The 22,707-nt window shown below is 39.8% G+C and overlaps 1 protein-coding gene across 2 annotated transcripts in view; it reads left to right on the top strand.

Annotated features, from left to right (window-relative positions):
- The window catches only part of IL17REL (interleukin 17 receptor E like), a 61,418-nt gene extending 45,607 nt beyond the window's left edge, over positions 1–15,811 (top strand). For both annotated transcript variants that reach the window (XM_087766423.1, XM_087766422.1), the window contains 8 exons: positions 2,962–3,125; positions 5,499–5,543; positions 6,199–6,256; positions 6,583–6,728; positions 9,318–9,377; positions 10,380–10,437; positions 12,829–12,883; positions 14,946–15,811. In XM_087766423.1, the coding sequence (XP_087622549.1) occupies positions 2,962–3,125; positions 5,499–5,543; positions 6,199–6,256; positions 6,583–6,728; positions 9,318–9,377; positions 10,380–10,437; positions 12,829–12,883; positions 14,946–14,973 (614 nt within the window). In that variant the 3' untranslated portion in view covers positions 14,974–15,811. The remainder of the gene's footprint in view (positions 1–2,961; positions 3,126–5,498; positions 5,544–6,198; positions 6,257–6,582; positions 6,729–9,317; positions 9,378–10,379; positions 10,438–12,828; positions 12,884–14,945) is intronic.
- Positions 15,812–22,707: the final 6,896 nt, after the last annotated feature.

The following is a 22,707-nucleotide window of genomic DNA, read 5'->3' as shown; positions in this document are numbered from 1 at the left end:
CAAAGTGTTCCAGCAAAATCAGAGTTTGGTCTCACAGCTGAAAAAGAAACTGTCATATTATATAAGTCTTTAGTGAAAGTTTTACCAGGCAGATAGAAAAAAGTGTAGCCTGAAAAAGTGCTTTATTGTGTTAAGTCCAATACAAGTACAACAATATTTTTTCCCCCAGACTATGCTAAGAAGCCCATTAAGGGATTTTAGTATTTGATTTAAAAAAAAACCCAAACAAACCATAAGAGAGAATGAAAACATCAACCCATAACAGTGCATCCAAACTCCATTAAACTGCATAGACATTCACTGCAGTCTTTTCACATTCTTGCAGGGCTGATACATTTGTGTTAAAATGGAAGCAATTTCCTCTTTAGTTAGCCCAGCCTTCATTTCTGATTTATTTTATTGTGTCAGAATATAGTGACACTACAATTCCTTTGTAGCAACGGAGTGCAGTTTGACTAAATAAAAAGGGATTTTTTTTTTTCTCTGTTTATGCAATAGAGAACACTTATAGGAATGCTCAAGCTCTGTCTGTAGCTGTGTCTATGTCGTCTATTCAGATCTGGCTCTAAGGTCATCAAAGCAAAGCCTGTTGGTCATCTGCAGTATGAAGTCCTAACCTCCATTCTTAGTAGCTGTTCAGCCTGAGGCTGGGTCTCATGAGGCACAGGTTGTTTTCTTTCAGATTTTCTCCTATCTCTACCTATTCCCTGTGCTTGGAATGGTTATGCTTTGCAAGTGCAGGAAATTGGGCTCATGGATCCCATGATTCCTTCCTGCCTTCTGTATTCTGCCTCTTTTCCTTCCCCTCCTACTGCAGTCATTCTCCTCCCTGATGGCATTGAATCAGGACTATGGGGATAGCTGAAGCATAGGTTACAAAGCTTTATGTAGTCAGAGGAAAGGCAGTATGTGCTTTGGCACACTGAAGGTCTTGAAGCTTATTTCTGTCCATTTAGGAAGTTCCAATGGACAATTACAATTGAAAACTTAACTTATAGCTTTGATGAGGAAGTGAATATGGGAAATACTGTTTTATAGCTATACTTTTCATTTACTCAACTATCCTCCTTGCAGAAATCTCAAGCAATTTTTCAGATTCTAGCACCCAGCTATTTCAGTATATAAGGAGTTCCAGCTTTTGAGCCACATTGTTTTCTTTTTAAATCTTTCTTTTTCCTAACTGACAGCTCTGTTTGCTGGAATATCTAAAGTAGATTGGTTCTTTTTTTTGGCTCATTTATCATTGGTGTAATAAAGTTGGGATTATAGATTTAGTTCTGTGGTAGGAGGTAATTAACAGTTGTGTATCAGAAAGAAGCTCCTCATGTAATAACTCTTGCCTTAATGTAACTAAGATAAGAAAAAAAGGAAAAAAGAATGTCTACTGGTTACTGAACAATGTAATTACATGAGACTGAAGATGAATGAGCATCTTTATTATGATGTAAATAAGTAGATGTCACAAAGGAGTAAAACAGAAGGAAAGTAAGGTAATAAGTCAATGAGCAGGCCTGGAAACAAACCTGAGAAGTCTTAATTGTGGTGCTATTCTCTTAACTATTAGGATTACACTTACATTATTTCTACATTATTACAGACTCCTATAACATTCAAAACAGCTGTGAAAACTGTCAGAACTGTTGGAACCCAGGACTTTGCAGTCAGGTTAAATATTCTCTGAACATTAGCTTTATACTACATGTCCATTTATTATAAACAGCATTTTTAAAAAAGAATAAAAATTTCCAGCAGTTTTTTTAAAACAGAATAAAAATTTCCACTTCATAGAAAGTTTCAGTATTTTGATGTATACGCATTGGGACACAAAGTTAAGACAGCAAGAGGCTTGGCACAATTAAAGGGTCTGGAATGTTTTTATTAGCAAATATCAAAAGGTTTTATTTCAGGACATTTCTGAGAGAAGGAATTGTTGTGCTTGATGGGAATTGAATTTGGGCACCTGGTGTTTTCACTCTTTGATGTAGACTGTGCTTCTTCACTTTGGTACATTTTCTAGTCATGGCTATTGTTTGTTCACTCCTCTTGAACATCCAACTGGCCACATTTTGAAGTTTTTGCTTCACAAATAGTTGCAGAAATATATTTTTCGCCTACTTCTGACTATTAGACAAACATAAAACTTTCCAAATTACTTCTTGAAGTATGAACTGAAATATCAGTTTGAATTTCATGCTGGAAATTCTCTCATTCATGTGCAGGTAAATGGAAAAGAAAGTCAGTATGAAGTGACTAATTTGACCAATCAAATAGATAAGACAGCTTTTATTTTATAATAGTGTCTATTTAAGATAGCCCCAAATATATGTTGACTAGATCTGACATTACAGTGTGCACAGTATACATAGAAGGAAGATTTATATAAAGGCTATAGAAAAGAATATTTATTGTGAATTACTTGCACAGCTTTGTTTACTACTGGAGTTCTTGATATTCAGCTAAAGGCTTGAATTTATTTTTTTACATATACGTTGTGTGCATGTAAGTCCTACACAAGACATACAGAATCTGTGTCTCCAATACCATGACCTCTAGTCACTAATGTATGGGTTCATTCCAATTTACCATACACAGTTAACTGAAGGTCCTTGGTTACGAATTTACTTGCGTTACACTCCCCCTGTGACTGATGGGCAGAGAATGCACTTCCAGTGCAGCCTACTTAAGAGCCGAGGTGCCATTCCCTGGTGATGCCTATCACCGTAGTGAGAGACTGGTAAGACTAAGCTCTCAGGTTGAGTACCTCTGGTAAATGCCAACACTTCAGTGGGATGAATTAAAGTTTTACACTATTACAATGTGAAACACTGCAGTTCTGATTGGTGAAAATGACAAGGAAAAGCAATGCTTTTGGTTTTAAGCACATGTATGGGTACCAGATTTATGACCAATTTTGATTCAGTTTTAGACATCTTGAATAATGTTTCCACTCTTTGTGCGCAGATACGAAGGTGCTATGGGATAATATTGTTTACAACCCAGTGACACAAACCCTAGCTTGGGAGCCAGCCTGTCCTGTGCTTGTCATGGTTAACCTATGCAGGTTAACGAAGTCTAACAACCACTGTGAAGATATACAAAACTCTTCCAAAAATTCTTCTGAGAAAGTAAGAGCTATGCAGATTTATTCAAACTGTGAGATTGAAGGCCATGACCAAAGGCATGTGAAGAGCTAGACTTTGGAATACGAGCAGTTGCAAATTCCTCTCTTTTCTAGTACTTAAAACTATTCATAATCACAGCCTGTTCTTGTGCGCTAACCACATGATTTATTCAAAGAGCTCATATTGACTGACTCACTATTAAGAAATAGCAAGTGGAGATGACTGTGAAGCTAGCAATGTTTGCTAAATTCTTTGGTGTAAATAGGGTCTGCTTTTCATTTATAGTAAAGGCATGATTCATCTGCCCGGACTTTACTGTCTAAAAGATAGGTGTTCAAGTCTATACTATTCGTCTCAGATTCCCTTTAAAGTAAGTAAATGAAACAGACATATTGAGAGGACAACTCTTCTCATCTGAAGACAGGCATATAAGAAAGGTCGGAAGGATTTCCCTCTGAAGGTACCTCTTTCTCTTCACTGACTATGACAAGAGTATATTGTAGTTAGATCACATTTGGATATTTAACATTTAGACACTTAAAATGTAAGTGAGATGAAGCTAAATCTCTTTAAATCTTACTGGAGACATAATGGTACCTTGGTAGGGCATGATTGTTTTGTACTCTGTTCAGATCTCTTTGAAGTGCCTTCCTCAAACTGGTCCAATGTCTTGAAATTGTGGGTGTTGAAATATTGCATTCCTCAGTTCTTCCAGCACTTATGTTCTACAGTTGAAAAGACTTTTCATTGCATGTATCTTAAACTGCTTAATACTTCAATCTGAAGTCTCATGATGCTGAATGCACTGGATTTATGAGGTTAGTTAGAATTCTGGATTTCATCTTGAAAAGTAGGTTTCAGGCTTTCCTGGTAGTGGAGAGAAGCCAGCACACCTGAGGTAACAACTGAAAAGGCAAATAAAATCAAATACAAATTCTTAATTTTTGGTACTTTGAGTATTATTCTGATGACATGATTTGGGGGGAGGCTGACTCAAGACTGTTGAGTGCTTTTTTGATTAGGAACTCCTGGCCAAGCGTTTAATGATTGTTCAGATTCACCATTTTATGGGTTTCAACAAAGCTTTGATCTTGCAAAAATAAATATATGTAATTTTATACATGTGAGGGGTCCCTGTGGGATTGATTATCTGCTGACAACAAGCACAACTCATTGTTTGCAGGAAAGAAAAAAAAAGAAAAAAAAAGGAAAAAAAAGGAAGGAAAAAAAAAAGAAATACGCTTAAAATGAGGTTTGGCTGGTAATGATCATATCTATTACCCAGAACACAATCCAAGATTAGTTTCTTACAGACGATGAATGTTTTCCTGTATTTATTAATATTCATGGACAGGATGAATTTTCCTTTTGTTTCTAATTCATCCTAAAAGGTTTGATATTGATTTTGGTCCATTTCTTGTACTGTAACTCTGAAGACCATCTCTATAGTGTGCTGGAGACTACTGCAGAGATTCCTCACATAGTGCCAGCTCCCCCAGTAAATCCACATGATGCTGTACACTCTAATACCATGCACAGGTACTGACTTAGGCCCAAAAGCTACATAACTCTTCTCTAATTAGGGTGGGGCTTTCTCTGTCGATGGCACTGCTGTCTCCAGATCTGAGTGGAAGCTTACAGAACTATCTATCTTCTGTGACCCTATTGTAGACATACCCAAGGACACCCATTATTTTCGTCTCAAAAAAGTTACAGGAAAGAGGTGTTACTTTCGTCATTATGCCATGTGTTGTGTGTAGGGTCCATTGTGCTCAGTCACTTGAGCAACGGTGTTTATTTAAGTAAGATCACTTACAGTGGTAGTAATTGTTTATATGAGACAAGGCTTTTTATGCTGAAGCCCTTGGCGAACAAACAGTTGTTAACCAAAAAAGCAACATTTTGTGGGTTGCTTAAGTGGATGTCTAAAATTCGGTCTATGTTTAAGTCTTTTCTGGAACAGGGATATGGAAAATCGAAAAATTTCTGAACTGAAGGTGGAACAAGACTTTTGTGTGTATGTTTAAATGTTCTGCTGAGTTGTTGATGAGCGGTAAATAAGGGACTGAAACAAGATGACTGTGTAATCAGAATTTTGCACACAAGCTGCAGTAGAATCAATTAATTTAGCTCTAATGGGTCAGACTGACTATAAAAATGCTACACGTTGCAGATAAAAAGAGGCAAATTATTCAGTAATTCAAAATAGCGGTTGTTTCTATACTTACTATTTTATGTGATTGACTTCCTAGGATGTTTATAAAGTAAACAAACCAGTTCCTTTCTCAGTAATCAAACCATGAAAATTTTGGGTAATTGATTTTGTGAAATTAGTTAATGAAACTAGCTAATGCTGAGTGCTTTCTTTTCAAGCAGGTTAAATATTCTCGTGTAGACACTCACCCGAGACTTTGCATGAAGGTAAAGGGATTTCTTTGTAAAACACCTATTAAATGTCCTCTTTATGTCAGCTCTAAAAAAATGAGTTGCTAATGTTCTTTAGGATCAGTATTTTGTGTCATAGCTCTGATGAATGGGAAGTAAGAATGAAGGAAATCTGAAAGATTAGATTAAAAGGAGATTCTTAGGAAGTGCAGCAGCAATAATAGGACACAGGTCAGATTGTGCCCTCTGTTTTCTCTGCTTAGGAAAAGCAGGGAAAAATGTTTTAGGTCAATGCAAACTCTGAAGCATGCAGTAAACTTAATGTATAAAGTTTTCTGTATTAAATATTTGGTAATGATCGATACACTACATTTACTGGAGTACCTTTTTTTTTTTTATTCTAGTTGAGAAAAGAATGCCACATAAGGTTAATATAGGCATATTATTGTTTTCTTTTAGATTACTTTTAAGTCGGTGAAACTACATGTTTCTGTAAAATAAGCATGTGCATAAATATCTGAAGAACTGGGGGACCTAATTTAAATTAAGGGTTGGAAGAGACCATAGACTAGGAAAGCTGTGAATTCACCTCCTGCAACTTTCTGGAATGCACTGATCATCTCTAGTTGAATCTGTAGCCACAGATTGAAATTGAAAAATCAGTTTTTCTAACAGATTTCTCTGCTTTCAGTTTACAACCAAGCAAGGCTCTTGGGTTAAATGTCCATTTGCTCATGGAGAATTTCCAGGTAAATACATTTTTTAATTACATAATATTAAATTATGAAAAATATTTAAATCAGTCACTAGATAGGAGCCTTCTCCAGTAGAGACTTGTTCACATCACTGTAGCTTGTAAATTATGGCAAAGAGATTTGTCGGTTTGCTACTTCTATGTATCCCCAGTAGATCAAGTATTTATCAGTATAAAAAGTAACTTGTGGGAATCAAAATAATTGCATATCATTTGGTGGCACTTAACTAATTAAAAAGACATTTATTTTAAATATAGCAATTTAGAATGTAATGTATTGTCCTTGTACATCTAAAAGTAAGTCTTTTCCCCTAATATCAGCTTGGAAAATGAGAACTGCTGCAGCTGCAGAACAAATACAAGTTTACTTCACATCCCAAACCAAGGCACAGTTCTCAGTGCTTGTGTGTAACAGGACACAGCTGGCCTCATGTGAATCTGTTGGGACGCACCATTCAGTCTCTGTGGTTTGTATATGTTATTTCTTAAACATTGTAAGACTTTTAAATATATCTAACTGCATTCATTTATTATTCCATTTATTGCTTTGCTTTGAAAGCATTAATAAACCCATGCAGGTACATATTGGAGCCATTACTGGAACATTTTTAAAGCATGTAGTTCTAATTCTGATCTCACACTGAAGCAAGAAATAAATAAGGATCCTAAAGTCAAATGAGTCACATCAAAGAAAGCGGAACCTTAATATTCTTTCAACATATTTTTGTGGTGTAGTATTTCTATTATGTATATAGCAAATGTTAGTGTTAGTACTTCATATATGGGTCACTGATACAGCTGACCTGGCAAATCTCACATTATGAAATGCAAGACTTGAGGCATAAATCCACGATGATCTTGAGGCCCTCTAAATCTCACAGCTGCCAAAACAAACTCAACACACAAAAAAGGTAAGTTTTCAGCCAAATTAGCTTTTTTGAGCTGGCTGACTCTGTGACTACACAACTGCTTCTTCCATCAAAGCGAGGGAGAGAGGGAAAAGATTATGGGAAGGTGAGAATTCTGTTTCAGGCAGCAGCTAGTCATGAAATGGGAGCCTCATTCCTCTCTTACAACTAAGCCTGTATCTCATACATTTTCAGTGCAGCACTTGTGGCTTGCCCTTACCCTTCAACCCTCCTTACCAGAGTTACCTTGTGGGTCTGACCTGTGATCAGCTGAGAGGTACATCTGGAAAGTGGGGTCAAAGAGCAGAAGAGTGGCCATAGGTTTCTTTTTCAAATAGGAGAATATTAGCAGGATAGGTCCTAGGAGCTACTAGGACCACCATGCTGAAACACATCCTGCTGGTTCAGCAGCCAGCTCCTCAGTAGTCTTACGTCCTCCCCTAAATGTGCGCTCCTGCTGTCTGCTCCACTGACCAGGTATATGAGATGTCATATGGTGGATTTTGAGAAAGCTGAGAAATCCGGATGTTGTGATTTCTACTGTTATTCCTAATTGTGCCCATTGACTTCACTCTGCTGTAGGGGGATGGGCTTTAGAAGACATAAGCATGCTGTAGCTCTTACACCTGTCCTCTTTTTAGGATATATTCCAGCTGTAGTTCTTTCTTTGCCACTGTATGCAGGTATATGCTGCAACTGTGACTTTTTCAAGTACCCCTGATGCTTTCATTGTGCAGGGTGCCCAAACCAGCGGGTAGCTGACAAGCAGGCAGCTATGAATAAAGACTTCTTAAACTCAGAGGGGTGAACACTGAAAGCTGAATTTATTTTCTAATGAATCAGTTTAGGTCTTTACTACATCTCTGGTGCTCAATGTAACAGAGCAGCTGTTAAAAGCAGAGTTTTCCAACTCAGCTTTGCTGCTCAAGCTGAGGACATGCTTAAGTGGAACATGATAACTGCTCCTGCAGGAGATCCCAGAGCTGAATAAAGATGGGGAAAGGCCTGGGAAAAAACAGATATCCTAATCAACACAGACCACAGAGGGCATTGGTGGTGCTATCAAAAGTCTGTCCTAATGGGGCAAGGTATCTGGGGAAATGCTGTATTACCGGCAGAGATGGAGATCTGGTAGAAGAGTTGTCAAACACTATGTTCAGTGAACACTTACAGTGGCACTTCCCTTCAACCGACTTATTTCACATGAAATCTGTGGAGTTTAGACTTTCTGGTTTTAAAGGTTCCCTGTATGAATTGCTAAGTGAGAAGGGTAATGGTGGACCACCAATAAATCACAGCTAGGTATTGAAGTGTGTGTTTAATGAAGGGCACTGATGCATTTAAAAAAGCTGTTTTCTTCCCTCCGGTACAAAGCTGTTATGTTCTATGCTACTATGACAGAATGGGAGCCCACATAAATTACATACAGTTGCTGTCTCAACACCATTAGCAATATACACAAAGTTTTCATCAAGACTTAGCTCTGTGTTCCCAAAACCCAATGTTCATTCTCTACCTAGTAATCTCTGTTCAATCATGCTCAAGAAAGAACATGTTCACCTAATTTGCCCCAAATTATTTTAGGAGTTTGCCACACTAAAGAGAGCAGTGTGGAATTCATAGCTATTAGTTGAGTAACTAACTTTATTTTGACGACAAACCATAAACAAGCAAATGTTAAATGTCAGAACAGTCATTTAGGACAATTTTACCCTAAGGCTGAACTTGTTCTCAGCATACAATGTGATGGGAAATCCAGAAGAACTGTAAAGAAAGGGTCATTCCTTCAACTCGTGTACCAGGGAAAAGAAGTGAAGATGCTCATTTGCTGCCACAGTGTGAGGAGCCATGGCAGGGAGGGTGTCATGCCTTATGATGCTTCCTAAAATGCAGGAACATTAGCCCTCTTCCTGTGCTGCCCAAACTGTGCTTGGCAAAACTACATCAGCTGCTTATGGTCATTGAGATCCGGGGATATCTCTGAAAATAAATAACCTTCCATAATGAATATATACTTTACTAATTTTCTGACACAGTAGAACATGTAGCATTATTGGCAAACAAACCAAAGAGCTGGAGAGGCACAATACATTTTCATTGTTCCACAGTATGGAAAATAATAGTTCTCAATTTTTTTCTTTTCATTAGGGAGATTCTGTATCAATCCCTATGTCACGGGAAATGTGTGGGTCAACAATTTGCATTCAGGTATGTGTCTTGATTTTGGCAGGTACTCTGTACAAAATAAACAAATCATCAAACCCCCCACCCCCAAAAAAGAAAACCAGCAGACACTCTCACTGCTTTCTCCTCACAGCCAAATCTGATTACTGTGCGAATGGAGTTGGCAAAGAGCATTACTTATAGCTTGATGTGCTGCCACCACCTCTTGCTGAGATGACATTAAGTAACAGAGAAGTTGCTCTCCATGGTCTTGCTCCTTTGTCAGTGGCAGATAAAGGGATATCAATCAGGAAATTGCTAATCCTGTCTTTGTATGTTCCTTTGTAATAAAAAGTTCCAAGATATCAAACATCCAAGTAAATCATAGATGAATATTTCAAAAATTGATATTAGCTGGAAGAGGTTAGGCATATAGCAAACAGTACAGTAAATGCTGTTTTTGCACACTATTTCTGTGGCTGAACTTTATTAAGACAACATTAATAGAAAATGACCATGAAGCTGATAGGTTGATTCCTCTCTGGCGTTAATGTTCTCAGCAGACACCAGGACAAGAGAGATTGACAGCCGGAGCTGCGAGGCTCCAGCAGCTGCCCTGGAAGGTCCTTGTCAGCTTCACTTTCTGCCTCTAGGAAGAAAGGAGCAAGATGAAAGTGAGACTGGCAAGAGCCTTCCAGGTAATGAGAGTTGCTCTTCTTTCCCTAGTGAAAAAGTCAGATTTGGTGGTAAAATTGATGTTTTCCTACATAGATCATTTATTATGTAAATAAGACATTATATGTCAGAATACAGTTCTCCCCCCACCCCCAAAATAATCTGATTAGCTTTATCATTTGGAAACCTGAAAGTGATTGCAACTCACTAAATATACACTAGACCAGTGGTCTCCATATGCATTTATTTAAAAACAGATTAAAAAATGCAGTCACTTGAGTAAACTAATAAAGCAATCTCATTTTGTCAACACAAGTGTTTAGTAACAGTTCTGCGGAAAGGGGAATAAGCCTCAATTCTTTCTTTTAAAAGGGCTGGAGGACAGATGTAGATTATTCAGTTCCACTGCAGATATGTGATATCCACTGTGGTAAGTATGAATGATAACAAAAGAAGAATTAGGTCTTGACTGTATAGAAGAGACCATCTCAGGTGAAGTGTGTTTTCATTGGGAAACTGAGGTGGGATTCACCTGACTCAATGTGGAAGTCTGTGTGTGAGCTAGATACGCTCAGCTTCCTTTATAGGCAATGGACTTATATACCTTAACTAACTTTTAATTAGCTACTGCAAGGGCGACTTGTGTGGCTGTCTGTTTTCTCTGCTTCCTGGGTGAATTTTCCAGCCTGTGCCAAGTTCTGCATGCCACACCTACATTTACCTTGCTGTCGGTACATGAGGGAACTAGTTAAAAACAATCCTTGGCAAGCAGGCACACAGTGCTGTCATTGTAGTGATTGCAGCACAGCCCTACTGTTAATTCCCCACCTCTGCAAATGGGACTCCCCTCCAGTGCAGAAGTATGGTGAGGATATTATTATGATTTGAGGTACACTCAGATACGCTCATGGAGTCAGAATATTCTGAAATCTCCAAGCCCTGAAAGTAAGGCGTTGTAAAAGTTAGTGAGTTCAGAGTGAACTAAGGCTGTGGGGTTTATGGTGAAGAGCACAGGAGTGGATTGACTGATTTAGAACTAAAAAGCCTAAAAGGAGTCAAGCTGAGAGAAGGCTCACGCTGAGCATTGTCAAAACCACCTCCCCAAACCCACCCAACCAAACTCCCCTCCCGGTTCATTGTAAACATAATGATTCCTATGACAGATTTTCTCTGTTTTCTAAAAATACCTGTCAGTTAACTATAGCTTCAGATTTGGAAGCCTGATACTAAAAAGGAGGGGGCTTGAATTAGTAGTCTAAATGTAGTTCTCCATGCAAGCCCTTGTGTAATGCAAGTTCAGATTTCTTCTCCACTTAAAAACTCATAACAAGCCCACTCAAGGTTAATCAATTAAACAGGCAGAGTGTCATGATTCATGTAGTCTGGGTGCATTTTCCTTATTCATATCTTCCTTTTAACAAATGTGAAGGGTATGATGAAAGCATGTAAAATAATGAAAGGCTCCAGAGATGGCAGTCTGGGAATTTCCGTCTGCCTTATAGCAGGAGAGAATGGGTCTGCGTATTAGATGAAAATAGTGGAACACTGAAAACTGAGTAAAGAACTTTTTGGGCACAGTATTTGATTTAAATGTGGAACTTTTTGTCACAAGTTTTTGTTCTGATCAAGAGTTTGTGGAGATTCAGAAAAAAACCTGAGAAAGTGTGTGCATAGCAAGAATATCTGAACTGTAATATGTGATCACTATGTTTCTTGTATAGAGGATATTAAACTCATGCTTCATGGGTTCTGCCATACTTTATATTTTTGGGATAATGCGGTCCACATTAGTAGGTGGATAATTCCATCTCTGCCTGCTGACCAGGAGGGGGTTCAACACATTGCTGTAATTCCTGCGTTCTTAATGACTTGTCAGGAGCCATCAACTGCTTGGCACGTGTAAGATTTTTAATGTAACAGTAATAGCATTACTACTAAGGACTTTCGCATTCTTAAATGTTTATTTTCTATAACAAAGGTATTTTCTCAAGCACCAGCTTTTCAAAATCAGGAGATGATGAAAGTTTCTTAAAGACAATGTCACTGAGGGTGATAATTCTTACACTGGGATGCTATTGTGTTTGAATCCAAGATGTTAAGAAAAACAATCCACATAAAGGTGAAGGGAATATTAAACCAAAGATTTGTCCGTAATTTGTGACAATTTGGATTATACAAAATGTCAAACTAAATGAGAAATAATCTTATAATGACACAGTGAAAGTAGTGAAAATATTTACTCCATGTCTTTGTAAAACAGAAATTTACATCATTAAGTATCACTGTTAAAGATACCAAACAGCGTCAGTGTGTCCAAAAGAACCATAATGTTATTAACATGTATTTTGTTACTCAAAGCCAAGATTCCAGTGATGACAGTATCTATTACAAAAAAAATCAGTGTCGCTAACCATCATGAAGGCTACGCTCTTTCCAGCTGCAAGCGGAGTTTTCTGGCAGGTAGAATGCATTATACTGCAATGCATTGCATTTTTCTATCAGTAGCTGTTCTTTGGAATTAGAATGGCTTAGCTTTATCTGCTCTACAGAAAATGGAAATGGGAAAATCCTTTTTTTTTGCATTTACTAACATTGACTTAGAGACAAAACTTTGTGTTCTTTTTAAATTTTATTTTTCCTTTGGCCACTTTTCTAGATTTTGTTTAACGTAGCCCAACATTTTGAGACATTATTTCACCTATTAAAAAAGAAATGTATATATTCTGAATGAAACAATAACCCAGATCAGTTAATTTGAGAATAAATATGTAAACCATAACGAAAACAAAATGGTAACCTACATTTGAACTTGTTTCTTTAGATTTTTGCGGTCAGACATACGGTGATGGAAACCCAGCAAAGGCCATGACACACAGGTATCCATCCAATGTATAGTTTAAAACATCTTTGAGAGTTGAAAGAGTTGTTAATCCTGAAAATGTATCATTGGCCTCTCTAAAGAACAGAAGCAATGTCTGAGTGAATTTGTACTAGCCAGCAGGAGTATCAGGGTCCTATCTCTCCCCTTTCCTTGTCCCCCCTGAAGACATCTCTTGCTCCTGTGCTCTCTCTCCTCTTGCTCTCCCTCTATTGCACCACAGTGCAGTGGCATCAGAGGTAGCTGCCTTGCTGCCAAAGAGACAGGACAAAGGGAGACAAAGAAGCATTGGAAGTGAGAAGTTTGTAAAGTAACAAGACAACCTTCAAGAGCCTTGGAACAATCTCAGATTTGCTGAGCATGACATTCACATTATTAGTACCTGTCCCCTTAGAATCATGGAATCATAGAATCCTTAAGGTTGGAAAAGACCCTTAAGATCATCAAGTCCAACCGTTAACCTAGCACTGCCAAGTCCACCACTAAACCATGTCCTCGAGCACCACGTCTACCCGTCTTTTAAATACCTCCAGGGATGGGGACTCAACCACTTCCCTGGGCAGCCTGTTCCAATGCCTGACTACCCTTTCAGTGAAGAAGTTTTTCCTGATATCCAACCTAAACTTCCCCTGGCGCAGCTTGAGGCCGTTTCCTCTCGTCTTATCGCTTGTTACCAGGGAGAAGAGACTGACCCCCACCTCGCTACAACCTCCTTTCAGGTAGTTGTAGAGAGCAAGAAGGTCTCCCCTCAGCCTCCTCTTCTCCAGGCTAAACAACCCCAGCTCCCTCAGCCGCTCCTCATAAGACTTGTGCTCTAGACCCTTCACCAGCTTCGTTGCCCTTCTTTGGACACGCTCCAGCACCTCAATGTCCTTCTTGTAGTGAGGGGCCCAAAACTGAACCCAGTACTCGAGGTGCGGCCTCACCAGTGCCGAGTACAGGGGCACTATCACCTCCCTGGTCCTGCTGGCCACACTATTCCTGATACAAGCCAGGATGCCATTGGCCTTCTTGGCCACCTGGGCACACTGCTGACTCATGTTCAGGCGGCTGTCAACCAACACCCCCAGGTCCTTTTCCGCTGGCCAGCTCTCCAGCCACTCCTCCCCAAGCCTGTAGCGTTGCATGGGGTTGTTGTGACCCAAGTGCAGGGCCCGGCACTCAGCCTTTTTGAATCTCATACAGTTGGCCCTGGCCCAAGGATCCAGCCTGTCCGGGTCCCCCGCCCAACTTGGTGTCATCTGCAAACTTACTGAGGGTGCACTCGATCCCCTCATCCAGATCATTGATAAAGATGTTGAAAAGGACAGGCCCCAGTACTGAGCCCTGGGGAACACTACTCGTGACCGGCTGCCAACTGGATTTGACTCCGTTAACCACCACTCTCTGGGCTCGGCCGTCCAGCCAGTTTTTAACCTAGCGCAGAGTGCACCCATCCAAGCCGTGAGCAGCCAAGATTCCCCTTCTTTCTCCCCAACATTTGCAGGCAGATCAGTCCCATCTGTGCTCTCATTCATTAGACATGCCTGCTCAGCTTTCCAGTGCTGCTTTTCATTCCCACAGCCTTTTGCAAAACACCTATTCCTAGGCTACAAACAAATTGGTACTTAATGCAGCCCATGGATGTATGATTTGGTAGACCCTGAGCTCTTAAAAAAGCTTTTCCTTTAAGGATACCCTTTCAGAGGCAACCCAGAATAGTGGGAGCAACCTAGAACTCCAGAGAGAGTAGAGATGTTCTGAAAAGCCCTTGTTCAAAGATGGGAAAAATATGCAGCCTTGCAGAAGTTGTGCAAGTCATGGTTGAGAAGGGGCTACCATTTTTGCTTTGAGGCAGTCTTTGGCTTTTCCCTTGTCAGAAGATACCATTCAGAATAAGGTATCTTGGTTTAGTTCATTTGTTCATATGAGTGCTGTTTGGACTGTGACAGTCAAGTCCACAAGCTGTAGACAACCGGTTAGATTTATTATTTAATTCCAACTATATATGAATGCAATGAACTTTCTCACATTTCAGAGAAAAAAAGCTAATCTTCTTTCCTCTTCTGTTTTTCCCCTAGAATGAAGAGCGTGCATTCCTTGCATTGAATTCAACAACACATTTTCAAGGTCCTTAATATCTTCTCAACATCAAGCTGTATTTTGGTGTAACTTGCAAATCTTGTCTAACTGGTCATCTCTCATGTTAGTAGTTTCTGCTAATTACTGTGAGATTATTCTTATGAGTGAAGAATTTAGCAAGTTAAGCCTATTCTAACATGTCCAAAAGAAGCTGGATTATGATTCCTCATTTCCCAGTATTTCAAAACAAAAAATGTCTTAGATCACTTACAGAATCAGGTTCACATTTTCCTTCTAAATTAATATTTTATATACAATATGCTATAAATGAGTACTTTCATAGTACCTTGGGTGCCTATAGAACAAGTATTTCAGATTTTCTTATTTGTAGCCTTTGTTTTCAAACCACAAGCAAAAGTTTTTGAGAAATGAAGGATGGAGGAAGTTTTCTCAGCTTTGTTACATTATCCTTCTTTGTAATTTCCTTTGTTTTCTGATGCCATTCTGATGATCTCACCATGACAGACCATATTCCTTAAATATATCTAACAACTGTTTTCTGTGTTTGCATTTGTATTATTTGACTTGGAGATAACTTTCCTATTTGTCTGAGGAGGTACATGTCTTTGGTTTGATAGCTATTTAAAACTGTCATGTGGAAATCCAGCCTAGAAGTTAACAGTTCAGTGGAAAGAATTGAAGTATTTTTTTTTTCCATTATACCAGTATTTATACTCAGTTGTTGAGAATAATATTACACACTGTACTAATTGTCAAACATTTGGCCTTTATTTCACTGAATACTCCTGTCAAATATCCTTACTTCCTGTTGTGTAACAAGGAAATAAAGTCAACTAAGAGATGATTAATAGCAAATCCTGAAACGACGTGGAATTGCTCATGTGGGATCAGGAATATGGGTGGGGAGTTAGGGTCTGGAACAAGAAGTTGATCAATAAAAATATATTTTCCATTTGAATGTGTTTTTTTGTTTCAGGACTTTCAAAGAGCAGTTTACATTAGACAAATATGGTGTAAGAGACATATCTGCTGTGTTGAAACACAAGGTTTTTGCGGTGCCCTGAAGCAGACAAATTCTGCTTGGCTCCCTTGATATCAAAGCTTCATTGTGTAGACTGCACATCTATTAGATACATTCTTATTCCAAGCAGTGCTACAGCTCCAAAAGCAGAGGTGGCAAGGCAGCTTTCCTAAAGCATTTAGTTACTTGCTTTGGCTGTGAAATAGCAGCAGTGATCTATTCAGACATCTGCTTTCCCTTTAATACCGTCCAGACTGCAGCCAGAAACAAGACATTCAGCCATTCAACTGAGAGAGCACCATAACATTACTCTCTTCACTTTCCTCCAGTGGAAAAGTCTTCTTTTCTGTAGGAACGGTTGATTTGTACAGTGTGCTTTTTATTGTAGCAAAGTCTTAAGATCAACTTTTTGAATATGTCCTCAGACTGAAAATGAATATACAGGTGCGGCAGGATCTGAAAACCTAAGTGGAGCTAAGACACCACCTCCAAGGACAAGTTCATATGAGGTCCTGAAGCAACAATAGCTGTACTGAGGCTGGATGCTTTCAATGATAAGATCCTGTTTCAGCTGCACAGACACTAAATCTCTTGCAGTGTATCTTCTCTTGTTGGCTGCAGTGATGGAAATACCAAAGAGAATGTGGCCAGCCATGGTCCTGATCGGTTTGGTGCTGTTTTATAGGAAAGCTTGAATGATGAACATAGCGGACATGTCACTTAACTGTCTGAAAGTAAGGTGTTCATTCAAAGGTAGTAGTCTAGGCTCCCGTGATGGCCACTGCGGAGAGACAGGTACTTTCCAAGCATATTTCATTCTGCTTGGATACTTGCTTTAGAGGGAGCCTGGACATCTTAGCCTAAATGCTTACCATTAAGGCATTCCTGCTTATGACAATGTTTGCAAATAATCCCGAATAGTATTTCCATACTTTGGCTCAGGTCTGCCTGTTTGCATTTCTGTAGTGAGAAAATTGCTGGTAGCTTTTCTGATTGACTTCCAAGCTGATCTCTAAGAGTCCTGTTTCTAATACACTACTTCAGGTAAACATTGTCTCTTCTGATTACAAAATTCATGCTCCACCTGAGGACAGGTCTTCCCACTCTTTCAAATAGTGACTGGACCACCCTATACATGTAACACACTGGAAGGAGTTCCACTCGAGTGATACCTTTTCTAGAGAAGTTAGAGTTCTGCATTACTGAGCTACCAGACACTACCATCCTTGTGACATTACAGCTGCAAAAATAAAGTTTTTTTTTTCTTTTTCACAAGGCATTTTAAACTTTCGTAGGTCAATCCTGAAAGAAGAAGGTATGAGTAGCTTTCCTAACTCTACAAGTATTCATTTCACTCTGCTGACCACTGAAATGTTTTCTTTTTCTCACCCAAACTATGCAATAGTTTTGTAATATTGACCAATGCACTAGTAAATGTGCTGTAATAACAGTTAAATGCAAAAATCCCCTATGTGATTGCCTATAGGCTTGGCTAATTCTGTAGAGCCTCCATTCTTTTGTTGAAGGAAATTCCCTTCTTGCTTATTGTGGGCCCAGTCCAATCACCCTATTTTGAGACAACCCGCAGTTATTTGGTTTTCATTTCATATGTACATTCTTACTATTATCACAGAGCATCAATGTCCCAGTTCTTCCAAGATATTAGCATATATCAGAATAGCATTGAGGTATAGCAAAAGCACTGATAGGTGCTTTGTAGTAATCTCTTCAAAAGACTTTCAGTTGTGCCTAGTGCATTGCACAACCTGAAACTAGCATTTAAAATTACCACAGAAATTAAAGCAGTGTTCCTCCAGTTATTTAGGGACTTATTTTCACTTGCCACACCCACGCTGGGTCTGGTGTGGGAAACCAGACTGATGCTGCTGCAGGATTTTGGATGTCTTTATTTGCAGTAGTGGATACATTCCCTTGATAGCAAGTTGTAGTTGAGCGGCATGCTTGAATTGCCACATCCTAATGAGTAGCTGTGTATTCACTAAGCCATAGTAACAGCCACAGCAGACCTAGTCCAGTGCTCTGCAGTCTGTGTTCCTCACCCATCTCTTTTCTGGACTTCTGATAAACTACTTCAGAGAAATAAATGGGAAGAGAAATAGTGACTACTTTTGTAGGTTTAGTTTACCGCTGATTTCACTCCCTGAACTACAAAGTCAGGCATGGGTGAGCCAGCAGAAGGGAAGCAGCCCAGCTACAGGGGAGTGGAAACAGTGCTGCTTCTGTAAGTTCCTTAGACAGCAGACTGTCTGAACTGTAAAGTAACACTGCAACCTGATCATGCGCCTGTGCTTAGCAAACAGAAGAAAATGTATTTGCTTCCATTTACTGTGAAAAGTTGCAATGAGCAAATTCCCCTTGCTCACACTCTGTGACAGCTGGCCTTAAAAAATGGTGACTTTATCTTATATCTCATATCCCCTGTAAGTTTTTTATTGTACACGGAAATATCTTCCCTGGATTAAGAAAACAATTTCTCTCTCTTATCCAGAAAGCCCTTTAGTGCAAACATGTAATGCTGCTGTGTTTAGTGTAGTACTGGAACAAGTCCAGTAGCAATGGTGGGAGCTATTACTCCCATCCCTCTTATGGTTTTCTACCGCTCCAAGCCATTGTCAGTATCACTGGCTCACATTTGGCAGGAATAGGCCCTTTTATGTGGCACTAACTGCCATTTTTTAAAAACTTTAAATGAGCAAGGGTCAGTTCCTGTATTGGATTCACAACAACTCTAGAAATTATGATTTCCTAGGAACCATCAGTGCCAGGACAGATCTCATCTACTCTCCATCTTACATTGGGCTGAATGACTCCTTAAGATATAGCTGATACAATAAAAACCGGACAGCTTATCTACTGAAAAGAAGATGATAATTTCTCTAGACTTCATCTTTCAACAGGTGGAATTTGTAAGGTATATTTCCTGCCATTGACTACATGCTGACTAATGAAACTAAACCATCCTCTTTTAAAGCTGTGTAAGCTCCTATCTAAGTTCTAAAGGTCCGATTTTCAAAACCAGCTTGGAATGGGACCATGTTCCACATGGTTGTCTCCACATGATTTCTGTAACGTTTTGGACCTTTTCATATCATAGCCAATGTAATCAAAAACCTCTTGCCTTTGTGCCAATAGCCACTATTCTCATGTATTTCACAGCTTCTAGTACATCCACTGCAGAGGTTTCCAAGCTTTGCTCTCATAGCTTATATGCATTCTGAAGCTGGGTTTGTGGTTGGACAACAGTTTTTACATGAGAGGTTCTCTGATGGGATGTGTCTGGGAGAAGAAAGGATGAAAGGCAAAAGAAAGCCCAGAAACAGGATGACTAGATAAAAGATGGGGAGAATGTACTTTGAGCCATCTGTGGGCACAGGTAGGGAGAAGCACTCAGCAGGAAACAGTGTATAAGAAGCCTGCAGAAGGGAGCCCGTAAAGAGTGAAGGATGAAGTGGACATGCAGAAGTGGAGGCAGGGATGACTGGAGGTGGGGCAGGGGAGGTGGACTGGAGGGGATAAAGAGTGTGAGGCAGGAGAGGGAAGAGGGAGGTAAAGTCAGCCAGCCCAGGTGTGATTCACATTGCTGGCTCAGATCTACTCCTCAGTCAGAACCTCCGGGTAAAACGGGAATGCAAGTGGAAAGGAACCAGGCATGTACTGCTCTGCATCCAGTGCATGCATACATTTGCCCTACCTGGTTGCTTCTCACTTTCATCCCTGCCCTATGCTATCTTGTCCCCTCCTTCATGGAGCACAACGTCACAGTGAGTGGGAGGCAAACAGACCCAGAAACTTCTTGTCTGACAGGGAGTCTTCTTCAGTGTGCCTATGGGCTTCTTACCTGTAGGACTTCCCAGTTTGTTGGGTTCTCAGCAAGTCATCTTACGCCTCAGCTTCTAAATGCAGAGCATGAGTTAGAAGGGCCATGGAAACAGCCTGTCATTTTTTTTCTTCTTCAATAATAACAGTCCTAATAGTGGCGAGAGAAAGCAAAAGCGTGATTCAAATGAGCGGAGAACCACTGAATTACACAACAGCCATATATGTTTAATAGTCCTTTCATGACCATTTTCCACATTAAAAGTATTGGCACTTGACAGGGCTGTTTCTTTCATTTTTTTGCATTACTGTCAGTTTCTCTTTATTTTTAGAAGTAGAACTTTCCCTTTCTCTAGTTACTTAATATTATCATGAATCCCTTCCTCTCTTGCAGTGTTGGACTTCTGTGGCAGTCAGCTTCCACTCTGGTGGCTTTTCCTCTTCTGCTCTCGATTAATTCTTTGTGAAATCCAGAATCTCTTCCTGCATCTGTAGTTTCTACTCATTGATTTTTTTTATCTGGCCAGCTGAGTGCCTTCACATGGGGCTGTTGCCAGCTCACCCTGGAAGACATCGTTCTCTATATGTCTGCAGATACTAATATCATAATAACCCTTAAATGTTCTACTTGTTCCATTGATGTGTCCTTTTAACTACTCAGTTTCTTATCTGTGCCCTACCGAGGTTACACTGATTAACTTTACAACCATGAGTGTCTGAATATCTCAGAATATTTCTAGACCATGCAAGCTTTTTCTGCCTGTGCTCTAAGATGGCTGTGTATCTGAGTCCTGGAAGTCAACTGCAGTTGTGTGGGAATATGCCCACACATAGTTTGGGCATAGTTTACTAGTATACATAGTTTACTAGTTGGGAATAGTTTACTAGTAAGATTTACTGAAAGGCAGGGTAGATCATTTTGACCACAGCACTAACGTGGTTTCCAGATGGAGGATAACTTGCTCTGGCCAAGTCAGAGCACAGACAGCAATCTGGTATCTGTCCTCACCTTGCTATATAAACAAAACTTCAGCCTTTTTTCTGGATATATGTTCTGTAGTGTTATTTGAGCTGTGTTTCCCAAATTTGCTCTTTCTGTCTTGGCCTATTTACGGTATGAGACTGAGCTGAGCCAAATGAGCTACCTCATTTGGGGTCCCTTCCTTCAGAGACTGTGGGTTTCATTTATGATTCAAGCTGAAGCATCCTTCCTGTGTTACTTTAAGTTTCTGTGACCTAATGATGAGCACACGACTGTCATCAATATCTAGCCTGACTCAACTCCTTTGGCCTGTTTTTAGGCAGCTGACTTCTGTGGTGTTTTGTGACCCTCAAGTTTCTTTCTAGAGGCACATTTCTATCTCTTTAAGGGTGTGTTACAGATCACCTTTACTTCTAAGCTCCAAGGCGATCAGATTTCATCTGCTTCTACTGCCAGGAGAATATTCACCAAATATCTAGTTGCCGCTGGCCAGCTCACCAGACATCATCTCCACTTCCAAAAAGAAATGGTGCAAGAGGGCTTCCCAGTCTGTCAGTAAATACTGCAGTCAAATCCAACAAACGTTTTTCTTCTGCTTGACTTTATGTCCTTCAACTGTTGCTGCAAAACCTTCAGATGCTGTCTTACTGCATTGGTTTTTAATTTTATTTGCTAATTTTCATTCCTGGGAGCTGCTCCACTGCAGCTCCATCTGGCCTCCACATGAAATTCTTGAATTGGATACCTTGGGGGGGATTTAGGTCTTTGTGTCATGCCCAAAGGCCAACAAAGGCCAGGGGCAAATCAAGAACCTATGCCTTCACAGCTGAAGCATGTGTTAGTTCCTCACTGATGAGCAATCTTCTGACTTCTGTGAGCAGAGCTCTTGGAGTTCAGAGTGAGAGCTTTGTTCCTCTGCCTTTCCCTAGTCCAGAAATGGCTTTGGAGATCTGTTCTTGCATGAATGAAATTATTAATGAATTTATCTCTTTCTCTTTTGTCCTCCGATTTTTCCTTGTGTCCCGTGAGATGGAAAGCCTCTGAGGAGGCAGCACTTTCAATCACAGCCAGCTGGAACTAACTTAAAGGAATACTTTGGAGAGACAAACACCAACAGGATGCTGAGGTAAATGTGTTCCAGTTGCTAAAAAGGTCTTATCAGGCACTTAAAAGTGATGCAGGACCAACTTTCAGGAAACTGGGTCTGAAGGGGCATTGTGAAATGACCCTTGGTCTTTGGGGAATACAAAGCTCTCCAATATTTTGTTACTTTCTTTGTCTAAGCAGCATTTTGTAGTCCCTTGGGTGAAACTTCATTGTTCCAGTTTACTTCAGGGTTTTGATCATCCATGTTACATACATATTAGTTCACTCCAGGGCTTTCATTTGGAGCAAACCAGCTTTTCCCATCTGAGACAAAGCATGGGTACAGCTTAGGCTCCAGGGTATTTTCCCTCCCTTCGGGGGGGTGTGGATATAGCCAGTCTGTTCTTGAAAGAGCCTGGGAACAGTATATATACAACCTCATCTGCGCAAGTTGATATTGCAGACCAAGATTTACTTCATGGAAAAGATCACAAAGATAATGTAAATGTACTTGTGAGGGCTGTCTATGACTTGTCATTATCTGCTTGGTGCAGAGACATTGGGTATCATGGGAAATAGCTGTACAAAAATTGCTGCTGTCGTGTCACTGCCTCAGATGAAAGAGGACTGTGTGATTCCTGAATGGATGCTCTACTGTACTCCAGCTTAGCAATGCTCTGTCATCATTACAAGCGAAAAATAATGACTGTGTCTGAAGAACGTAAGCCACCGTCTATGTTTCTGATATTTTATAAGACTCAAACACTACAGGCTAATTTGGTTTAGATTCTCACAAAGTTTCATTCTCTTTCTC

The sequence above is a fragment of the Nipponia nippon genome, unplaced genomic scaffold (assembly GCF_047370975.1).
Source record: "Nipponia nippon isolate SJK-2023a ecotype South Korea unplaced genomic scaffold, ASM4737097v1 scaffold_3, whole genome shotgun sequence".
NCBI classification, from domain to species: Eukaryota; Metazoa; Chordata; class Aves; order Pelecaniformes; family Threskiornithidae; genus Nipponia; species Nipponia nippon.
The sequence above is the reverse complement of the archived record's forward strand: the minus strand, read 5'-3'. Positions and strand labels throughout refer to the sequence as shown.